This window comes from Rhincodon typus, unplaced genomic scaffold (assembly GCF_021869965.1).
Source record: "Rhincodon typus isolate 14 unplaced genomic scaffold, sRhiTyp1.1 hic_rhity00001938, whole genome shotgun sequence".
NCBI lineage: Eukaryota > Metazoa > Chordata > Chondrichthyes > Orectolobiformes > Rhincodontidae > Rhincodon > Rhincodon typus.
In genome coordinates, this window is record NW_025967576.1 from 13383 (window position 1) to 25000 (window position 11618).

The 11618-nt window shown below is 39.6% G+C and overlaps 1 protein-coding gene across 2 annotated transcripts in view; it reads left to right on the top strand.

Moving 5' to 3' along the window:
* Positions 1 to 11587, top strand: part of LOC125481384 (E3 ubiquitin-protein ligase UBR2-like) — a 16786-nt gene extending 5199 nt beyond the window's left edge. The window contains exons 4-6 of one of the 2 annotated variants that reach the window (XM_048592861.1): positions 3811 to 3876; positions 5518 to 5619; positions 11282 to 11587. In XM_048592861.1, the coding sequence (XP_048448818.1) occupies positions 3811 to 3876; positions 5518 to 5619; positions 11282 to 11365 (252 nt within the window). In that variant the 3' untranslated portion in view covers positions 11366 to 11587. Of the gene's footprint in view, positions 1 to 3810; positions 3877 to 3985; positions 5040 to 5517; positions 5620 to 11281 lie in introns of those variants that run through there. The other variant, XM_048592862.1, reaches the window with a different exon arrangement.
* The last annotated feature ends 31 nt before the right edge of the window (positions 11588 to 11618 follow it).

Below are 11618 nucleotides of genomic sequence, written 5' to 3' on the forward strand. Positions count from 1 at the left end.
TGGCATGTTTGCCTTTATTGGTCAGGGAATTGAGTACAAGAGTCAAGTTGTCAAGTACAAAAACATAAGTTGCTGGAAAAGCTCACCAGGTCTGGCAGTATCTGTGAAGAAAAGATCAGAGTTAACTTTTCAGGTCTGGTGACCCTCCCGAGAACGGGTTACCAGACCTGAAAAGTTAACTCTGATCTTTTCTTCACAGATGCTGCCAGACCTGCTGAGCTTTCCAGTGACTTATGTTTTTGTTCCGCAGTTCTTTCAGTTTTTATCAGATTGTCATGTTGCAGCTTTATCAGACTTTGGTTAGGTCGCACTTAGAGTATTGTGTTTAATTCTGATTGCTATATTACAGGAAGGATAGTTGAGGCTTTGGAGAGGGTGCAGCAGAGGTTTATCAGGATGCTGCCTGGTTTAGAGAGTATGAGTTATAAGGAGAGGCTAGAAAAACTGGGTTGTTTTCTCTGGAGCGGCGGAGGCTGAGGGGACACTTGCTGGAAGTCTATAAAATTGAGATGCATAGGTAGGGTTGACAATCAGAATCTTTATCCCCCCAGAGTTGAAAGGTGAGAGGGAGAAAGTTCAAAGGAAACGTGAGGGGCAAGTTGCCTACACAGTGTGGTAGGAGTCTGGAATGTCCTGCCAGAAGTGGTGGTGGAGGCAGATACAATAGGGGTGTTTAAGGGACTTTTAGATAAGCATATTAATATGCAAGGAATGGAGGGATATGGCCCAAGGGGTTAGTTTAATTTGGCGTCATGTTCAGCACAACATCGTGGGCCAAAGGGCCCATTCCTGTGCTGTACAGTTTCTGTCAGAGGTCAGGTGAAGGGCCTACGCTCCGAAAGCTTGTGATTTCAAATAAACCTGTTGGACTATAACCTGGTGTCGTATGACTTGTGATTTTGTCCGCCCCGATCCAATTTTGGCACCTCAACATCAGCACTGTTCTAATTTCTACCACCACTTTGTCTCCTCCCATTAAGTCAATTTTCTACTCAATGAGCAAACTATGAGCTAATTTTACTCATTAGTCTACCATGCGGAAGCTTGTCCAAGGCTTTACTAAAGTCCAAGTAACATCATCTACCGCTCTGCCCTCATCAACTTCCTTGGATACTTCCTCAAAATACTTGATTCTCCTCATGATCTTATGATTTTATGAGCCACTTTATATTTACTTGAGTGAAATCTGTTCTAAGTTGAAAAGTATTTGCGAAACATCATGAATACAAAGGTAAAGGATTTGTTCTGATGAAAAGTTATCAGAGCTAGCATGATTACTCCTAACTTCCATTCCAGTGGTGCTGTTTGACTTCCTTTTGGTGTATTCTGGTTTTATTTCATATTTCCAGTACTCACCATATTCAACTTCTTTAAAACTCTAGTTTCCTTCTGTTGATATTAACTGAAGAGAGATGCTGAAGCCTGAAGTGACCTTTCAATCACACATCCACACCATCACTAAAACAGTTTTCCACCTCTAACGTTGTATGCCTCTGTCCCTGTCTCAGCTCACATACTGCTGAACCCTTATCCCTGCTTTACATTTTTAGAATTGACTATTCCAACAGATGTCTGGCTGGTCTTGGCATCATAACAATTCTGTGATTTCTGAAGGAGGTCATTTGGCCCATTTTGTCTGCACTGGCTTACTGAACATTTTAATTTGTCGCCAATGTCCTGCCATTTTCCCATAACCCTGAATATTATTTTGATTTAAATAATCATCCAATGCCCTCTTGAATGCCTTAATTGATCTATCACACTTCCAGACAGTGCATTCCTAACTACTCACTCTGTGAAAAGGTTTTTTTAACGCCCACACCCAACCCCCTACACCCACCCTCACCTTGCATTTGCTTCTTTAGCAAAACACTTTTAAAAACTATGTCCTTTTGGTTTTTAATCCATTTAGAGTGGAAGCAGTTTCTCCTATCCCCCTTTGTCCTGACTGCTCATTATTTTGAAAATGTCTTTCATTTTCTTTTACCCTTCTCTCCAAGGAATCCCTGTAACCTTTGTGTTTTAACTTCTTTCCTGTTGGTAGTTTCCTGATGCCCAGCATTGCATACTCACATGGGTCAGTAATTCTTTTTCAAAACCTACAGTTGTTTCTTACAGATGATGCAGTCTCAAAAGTCCTTCTCAAATGTTTCCCAAAATTTAGATTCCCCAAACGTTTTAAGGTAATTACAAATTTCCTCATTGGTATATCTTCCAAAGGCATTTCAGTCGTTTCCTGTTTGAGGTTCCTTACTAATGACAGGTCACATGATTCAGTGCTGCGTTGTTAATCTGTAATTTTCTATTTTACTTTCAGTTAAAGATGCATTTCAAAACATAACTGTCTTGTAAAGTTCATGACAAATTAGCCTTTCCTTCAGTTCCAAAATGTTCATCCTAAACCTCTGCATCTCTCTCCTTGTTTAAGTTAACTCTTCGACCAAGCTTCAGGACATCTCCCCTAATAACTCCCTCCCCATTTAGAGCATGATGGCATAATGGTTATTATTGGATTGAGCCAGAGATGAGAGTTCAAATCCCACCATGGTAGCTGGGAACTTTACATTCAACTGAGTAAATGCATCTTCAGTTTAAAAGAAAATGTACAAAATAATGTTTTGTTATAAAAATTCTTCTGTGTTACTAATGTCCTTTAGGGAAGGAAATCCTCCGACCTTACCTGGCCTGTTCAATTTATTGCTCCAGATCCACAGCAATGTAGTTGACTCCAAAATGCCCTCTGAAATGATCTAGTAAACCATTCATTTCTCTTCAAGAAGGAACCTTTCACCACTTTCTCAAGAACAGTTGTGTTTGGGCATCATTTCATGAATGATTTTTGTTTTTAAAAAGCGCCTTGGTGACAAACTTTATTTTTTTTAAGGGTCCTGTGAAGTGCCTTAGGCTAGTTTGCTGCATTAATGTTAAAATAAAAATAATTGCTTGCTTAAAATAAGAAAGTTAGGTCCTTGGGGTGCTGCTCACAAGTTATTTTGGAAGGCTGTGGACCAACTTTTATTAATTTGATTTGGTTCTAGTCAAATAGCCATAATAATATGATCCTCATTCTCATGATTGATTGGGCAAAAGCAAATGCTCCTGGTTTTGATACTTCATTAGTCAAAGGTTCAAGACTGTTTGAAACATTTAGGTTTCTCAGTTGTTCACCATGGGACACAGAATCCCTATATTGTGGAAGCAGGCCACTTAGCCCATTGAGTTCACACCAACCCTCTGGAGAGTATTCTACACAGGCCCAGGCCCATCCCGTACCCTATCCTTGTAACCGTGCGTTTTCCATGTCTAACCCACTCAGCCTGCACATCCCTGGATATTGTGGGCAATTTAGCACGGCCAGTCAACCTCACCTGCATATTTTTGGACTATGGGAGAAAACAGAGCACCTGGAAGAAACCCATGCAGACACTGGGAGAATGTGCCAACTCCACACACAGTCCCTTGAGGCTGGAATCGAACATGGGCCCTGGTGCTGTGAGGCAGCAGTGCTAACCACTGAGCCACTGTGCTCTCTCTTTTGTGGGTTCAGAACAGAATGGATCCATAGACTTACCTAGATCAAAATGGCATGCGATAAATACAGTTTAAATTAATATTTGAGTTTTAGTTATTTTGTAGGGCAAGGTTAATCCGTTAATAAATTGACGTCAAAGTACTCCATGAGTCATTCATAAAGATGCCTTGTTTTTTGATCTTTTACCCATAATTCCAATCCATGGCTGATTTCTTGCTGTTTAAATATTTACTAGAATTGACAAAGGTTGTAACCATGATTTTCTTTTTCTTCTTGAGGTGTTTTGGTACCGAAATGTAAAATTGAGGGAAGAGATGTTTGACAAAGACATAATCATGTTGCAGGTATGATTGTCATGTCTAAAACGTGGTCAAGAAAATTCACATTTGTTTAAAAGTAGTTGCCAAGTTGAGCAAACGCACCATTTTGATGCACCTTAATGTTTCATTTCAGAAATACAACTACGGGGCTTGGTACCAGGGATATCTCAAACTCAATTATCTTGTTGTATTGGCTGAAGATAGGATGATTGGCACTAGAGCATTTGACCACAGAAAAAGGGTCAATTTGTCTCCTGAATGAATGGTGTTGAAGTGATGCAGAATAGATCACAGCGCAGAAGGAGGCCCACATAATCCATCGCGCATGTGTCAGCTCTTGGAAAGAATTATCCAATTAGCCCCTTTTCCCATACCCTTGCAGTTTGTTCACTTTTGAAGTATTTACCCACTTCCCTTACAAAGGTTCTTGTTAAATCTTTGACTAACCTTTCAGTCAGTGCGTTTCAATTGTAACATCTCTCTCGCAACATCTTGGCTTCTAAAGGTCAGGGACCTGCACAGGGATGTTGAGTTAGTTTTGAAAAACTATTTGAATATACTTAACAATTTTACTGTTTTAATCACACAACCAGTTTCTCTGAAGAATGATCTTGATTTCATAAGATTTTCTTGCATGAAACCAATCCTACTTAGTTTTTGAGTAACAATATGAGCAGTTGCATTGGAACTGCTTTCTTTACTGGGGATTCTCAACAGAAGCTGTTGTGTTTCAAGATTCATTGTGTTTCATTTTAGTCTAGGTGTAAGCTCAATAAGTAATGTGCACTTCACCTTACCTCTGTTTCCTACTATTACATTTAGAATTAGATTTCAAAGACAAACCAAGTTTATGTAAATCTTAATTGAGAATGTTGGTTACATGCTGTGAATTGAGGAGATTTGCTGTCCAATGTTTGGTCGTGTATTGCAAACAGGTTATTTTTAATTTTTTTAAATCAAATTGCTTTGTTTAAAATTTCTCATTGTGCATAATCCATGATATATTGGTGAACAATAATCTAAGAATAGGATGAAAAACAAAACAGTTCACAGTTAACATGCTATCCAACTTTGTGACCTGAATGGACAGACACAATTCTGTAAAATGTTTTAATTCTGCGAGAGTGTTAACTGAAGTGGATATTCATAAGTATGTCACTGGGCCTTTGTAACTATCTAATTGTTTAAAGGATGCAAGCATGATTGAACCTATGTCATTTCTCTATATTGTCTTCAAAACTGATGTTTAAAATAAACTTTTTGACAAGTTGGCTTTTATAGAGTTGGATGAGGAATGATTTGAGATTGCGTTATATTTATTTAAAGTGATGTAGGCTAAGAGTGTCGTTAAGCCTCTGCTTTTGCATCATTGAACAAGTGCAACTGTTGTCCATCTGATTGTCAGAAGGGTGTTGTCATAGTACTTGGATTTTAAGCTTTGTGGAATGGAATTCCACAAGTGCCAGTATTCTTATCAACTGCTGGACTTCTGCTAATTCATGAACTGAATCTAGAATTATTTGTCAGTGTTTTTGTGAAAACATATTACTGCTGTCACATAGCTCTAGACTTTTGTGTGCAATTTGCAACTATAATCTGCTCCCCTTCTGAAGCTTCATAGTTACTCACCTAGGCACAGACATTTAAATCACCTTTGTATTACAGATTGCAGCCTCGATCATGGATCCAAATCGGTTCTTAATGTTTCTCTTGAGCAGATTTGAACTGTTTGAAGTATTTTCTAAGTCTTCAATTCCAAGAAATAAGGTAAAATCCAAGTGTCTTATTTAATTGCTGTCGATGGAGTTTAGACTTAAATCAGGTCTTTGCAAAGATGTTAACTTTAAGTTGTTGGCCTTTGTTAACCAGGGGTTTTACCAAGTTATTTCTCACTGTATCCTTAGGCATCAATGTCAAATTGTGTTGATAACAAATCCCAGCCTGAAACATTAGCTACATCTTTCCACAGATGCTGTCTGACCTGAAGATTCTTAGCATTTTCTGCTTTTTTGTTTCAGATTCCAACATTTTTGTTGTTTGGTTTTGTTCTGATCTGTCATTCTTTCTTGAGTGAGGGTAAGCATAATTTTCGCTCTCCCTTCCTCTGGCACTTTTCTGTATCCAAAGAAGATTGTGGTAAGCCCCTTCCAATCTTCCTTCCTTTAAATGCCTGAGATATAAGCCATCTGGACCAGGTGACTCATCCACTCAAAGCAGAGGCAACCTTTCTGGTATATCCTGCCTATCAGTTTTCACCCCATCTATACCTCTGCCGTCTTTGCTCCTTCTCGCATTTTGTTAGCATCCCTTTCCAGCTAAGCATCTATACAAAGTACTTGCAAGAAATTCTCATCTTGCCTTGCACTTCGGTGTATATATTGCCCTCTTGTTGCTAATAAGATCACCTCATCTTCCACTATACACCTATTTATATGCTAGTAGAAAATTTTTGGAATCTCTTTAATGTTAACTGTGATTCTATTTCCATATTATCTCTTGGCCAGTACGTTTTATATTAACTGCTTTCTATTCCCATATTTTGTCTTTGCTTAGTGCATTTCGCCTGGTTTTCACTTGAAGACTTCAATGGGAGATGTTAATCATCTATATTAGAGAAAGAGTAAGCAATGGGAGGGATTTCTGAAGTGCTCAGGAGAATATCCTTGATCACTATGTTCTCAGCCCAATCAAAAAAAAAGTAATGCTGCATCTGATACAGGGAATGAGGTGGGCCAAGTGAACTCATTATCTGTGGGAAAACACTTGAATAGATATGAAAAAGACAAAAGATTTAAATTAGTAATGGAGAATGGCAAACAGGAATTCACTTTAAGAATTCACTTGACATGAAAGTGAACCCTTGATTCTTGTTTCATCATATTCTCTGTCTCCAAGGTGCCTGGTTTTGGTTCCCTTGTATGTTGTCTTTATTGGAGTGTATCTGGCTGGCATTTGAAACATCCCTTTGCTTCACTGTGCTATTCCACTTCTGTCATCAGTCTTTGATACCGTTTTACCCTGGATTGGCTTCTTCAAATCCCATTTAAAATAGCCTTATTCCTTATTACGTGTTCTATTTTAGATTCCTGTTTGCCATTCTCCATTACTAATTTAAATCTTTTGTCTTTTTCATGTCTATTCAAGTGTTTTCCCACAGATAATGAGTTCACTTGGCCCACCTCATTCCCTGTATCAGATGCAGCATTACCTTTTTTTTTGATTGGGCTGAGAACATAGTGATCAAGGATATTCTCCTGAGCGCTTCAGAAATCCCTCCTATTATTTACTTTTTCTGTAATATAGATGATTAACATCTCCCATTGTCGCCGCCAATATATCAACAACATAGTTGTGCATCTGTGATTTCCTTGCAGGTTTGTTCCTCTGTATATCTCTCTCTCTCGTTGGCTCCCTTACTATTTAAAGGTTTATTGAACATTCCTGATGATGTGATCATTTCCGTTTTTATTTTGCAACTCTAATCCAACCTTCAAGGACATACTTTCTGCCCAACAGTTCTAATCTGTACTGACATCCCACCACCCTTCTCTTCTCTTCCCTATCCTATCCATTCTGAACACTTTATAGTTGAAAATTATGTGCCAAGTCCTCACCATTTTTAATACCATTATTGCCAAGATATCGTATTCCCATATCTGTGCTTGTAACTTCCCAATCTGATTCATTACCCTTTGTATGTTAGCATACATTCAGTCTGAACCTGTTGTTGTATTCCTTGTAGCCCTATGGGATTACTTCCTTCTCACTCCTTTATATACCTTATTGCTCATTTCTACCACTTTACCTTGGTTACTGTCCCAAGAAGAAGAAAGCAAAGACTGCGTTGTCATTGAAGTTAGCATTGAATTGGAATGTTAATGAGCAGTTGACCTGCTCAGTTCAGATTTGTAAGTTGCCTCTAATCTGACCTCAGAACAGCTCCAAATTAAAGAATTTGGTCAGAATTTTCTTCCTTTTGAGGTTAAGTGTGGAGGTGGGCATAAAAGTGGAAGGGGCTTCTGCTTTTTGGGGTGAGGGAAGTGATTCAGATTTTCTTGCTCAGTTTGTATTTTCTCAACTCATTGCATATGCTTGGGTAAAACGTCAAATTTTATGGCTAGGTTCTGCTGCCCTGCCCCTTGTCCCTGTCAGGACTGTCCAGGCTTCAACATGTCAGCACGATATTTAAAAGGCATTCATACTCTGCTCCCAGGAGCAACTCAACCTTTTGGTCATTAACCCCAGTCACCCCCAGAAATGTCAGAGACCAGGCCAAAAACATCACCACACTTCAGCAATGTCTTCCTAGAGACGGAAGTAATGGCGTATTGGTATTCATTGAGTCAAAGAGGTTTACAGTCACAGAGAATGGCTTTTGAGTCAAAAGCAACCACCAAATTATTCTAATCCCATTTTCCAGCACTTGGCCCACAACCTTGTATGCATTGGTATCTCAAATCCACATCTAAGCGCTTCTTAAATGTTGTGTAGGGTTCTGCCTCTACCACCTTTTCAGGCAGTGAGTTTCAGATTTCTGCCATCCTCTGGATAAAAACATTTTCCCTCACATCCCCTCCCAAGTCCTGCCCCTTTCATTTAAATCTAAGCTCCTTTGTCAGTGATCCCCCTACCAGGGGACAGTCTTTCCGATCTACGCTGTTTATTCCCCTCAAAATTTTATACATCTCAATCATGTTCCCCCTGCAGTCTTCTATACTCCAGTCTCTCTTCATACCTAAAACCCATCAGCCCAGGCAACACCCTAGTAAATCTCCTCTACACTCTTTCTAGTGCTATCACATCCCTCTTATAATGTAGACTACAGGACTGCACATAATACTGTAGTTGTGGCCTTAGCAACATTTTACACGGTTCCACCTGTGGATAATCAGTAGACTCAAAATCTAGAGTCTCAGGAAGTGAGCTGGGGACCAGTGTTCAGATCACGCTATGGCCAATGGTAGAATTTCAATCCAGTAAATTTACTAACCATACCTCCTATATTTACATCCAAATCATTTATATAAATGACAAAAGGCATGCCCTTCAGAGGGACAGTGTGGATTTGTTGGGCCGCATGGCCTGTTTCCACACTGTAGGGATTCTATGATTCTAAATAATGGAATTAAAAGTTGAGTGATGATCAGGAAACAATTGTTAATTGTCATAAAGACCCATCTGGTTCACTAATGTCCTTTAGAGAAGGAAATCTCCTGTCCTTACCTGGTCTGGTCTTCATGTGGCCTTAGACCAATAGCAATGCAGTTAAGTTTTAACTGCCCTCTTAATTGGTCTAACAAGCCACTCAGTTATGACAGGTGCTAAAAAGTCTCCAGGGAAAGGAATGAAACTGGATGAACTGCCTGGCATTGACCTAGGCTCCCTAATCTTGTGTCTCTAGGTCAAAATCTTGTAACACTCTCCCTAACAGCATTGTGGACTGCAGTGATTTAAGAAGGCAGCTTGTCACCACCACCTCAGAGGCAATGAGGTATGGGCATTAGATGATGTCCACTTCCCATGAATGAACAATTTTAAAAGAGCTAAAGGTTGTCCAGGCAAGAAGGGGAGCTGTTTTTTCCTGTGAATGACAACAAGAGGCCACATGACTGACAAAGTTAGCCCAGACGGAGGTGGGCAGCTCAAAGAGAACTGGCTCCAGTTGCACAAGATGAATGATTTGCTGTGCCCTGCCTGGGTATATAACATTGTCTACTAAATACATCATGCCCCTCAAAGCGTGGATTAGCATTACAAAAACAGAAATTGCTGGAAAAGCTCAGTACGTCTGGCAGCATCTGTGGAGCGAAATCAGTTCTGAGGAAGGGTCACTCGAGCTTTTTCTGAAATTTCTGCTTTTGTTTCTGATTTACAACATCGGCAGTTCCTTTGGTTTTATTTTTCTGAGTTAGTGTTATTAGGCATGTGCTGCAGAGGACTGTCACACAGGAGATTGGGTGCCAGGCATCTCCATCAGTCATCTAATGTAATTGTCTGTCACTTCATTGCAGCTATCAATGTAGCACTACTGACACCAGAATGATATTACTATTTTCACATCTGCCAGGGCTCAGGCTGAAAACACAAAAGAATCTACAGTACTCAGTATCTCACAGACCATCAGCTTGCTAACCATTCACCCCAAGTAGCAAAGTGTGCATATTTCTAGTATGCTTTCATGAAAGGCAAGAGCACAATCACAAAAAAGATGATCTTTTTAGTTGAGATAACAAGGTGTACAGCTGGATGAACACAGCAGGCCAAGCAGCATCAGGGAAGGGTCTAGGCCCGAAACATCAGCCTTCCTGCTCCTCTGATGCTGCTTGGCCTGCTGTGTTCATCCAGTTCTACACCTTGTTATCTCAGATTCTCCAGCATCTGCAGTTCCTACTATCTCTGAAAGTCTTTTTAGTGGAGCCCCCTTTTGAGTTCAGCCCTGTTTGCTTGCCACAGTCAGGTTTGCTGATGTCAGCCAGTATAAATGTTTCACTTTGGCAAATTTGCTGGCACAGTCAGCGTTCGCCCTCCAACATTGTCAGTGATTAACAGTTACAAGCCAGATTGTATCAGACATTCTTCTCCTGAGCTGGTTAATATTGTGAGTACTCACCCCTAATACAGTAAACATTTGCACCAAAAAAAAGCTTTTGGTTCTGTTGGAGTCCAGTAACTGAAGAAGTTTTCACTCGGTAGATCTTGGAGAAAGCAGCCTATCTTACCAGGTATAGTTGGTATTGTGAACAAAGAACCGTCTGTTTTTTTTAACTAACATGATTGTGTTGATGAATATTCATGACATGCTAATAAATGCAAAACAGGTACCCGACTATGAAGGTCCGGAAATACAGTCCTTCTGAGAGGTTCCACCATCAGGAAACTGAATTTTTGCCTCACACTTAATGAAGTTCCCCCACCCAGTTTTCTGAAAGCTCCGGCTGGCTGGAAAATTCTGTCTGTATTAACTCATTAAATTAGTGGCAATTGCCTCCGAATAACCTGGATAAATAGTTTTTCAAGAAATGAAGCCAAGCAACATTAACTTTTTATAAAATGTCTTCTGAAGAATACTTTCATTTCAGACTCAAACTGCCGACTGTTTCTCTCATCACAGGCGCAGCCAGACTTGTTGAGATTCTCCAGCGTTTTCTTTTAGTCACTAGGAAATAGCAAGAACTGCGGATGCTGGAGTCAGAGTCAATACAATGTGGAGCTGGAGGAACACAGCAGGTCAGGCAGCATCAGAGGAGCAGGAAAGCTGACGTTTTGGGTTGGGACCCTTCTTCAGGACTGCTGAAGGGTTCTGATGAAGGGTCCGGATCTGAACCGTTGACTTTCCTGCTCCTCTAATGCTGCCTTTCTTTTCTCATTAACTTTCTGCTCCTTGATAAGTTGAATGAAACTTACATATATATGCATCTTTTTATTGTAGGATGTAATTCAGCAGACCAATGTCCTAATAGAGGAATTGCTGCACCTTATCATTATAGTGGTTGGTAAGACTTCATTTTATTAATTGAAAGCTTGTAATTTATATGTACAACAACAATGCTAATTTAACTGAATCCAATTCTATGAAGTGTAAGACAATGTACAGAAGTGTCCTTAGCTGCAAGAGTTAAGACCGATTATAGTTTGTAATACTTGTTATAAATTCATATGAAATTAACCACCTATTGATCTTAGAATATAATGAATTTGTTAAAAGAATCCAAGTTTTTATTGTTCAATTCTTATTCAGACAACCAGGGAACAATTAACAGACTTGG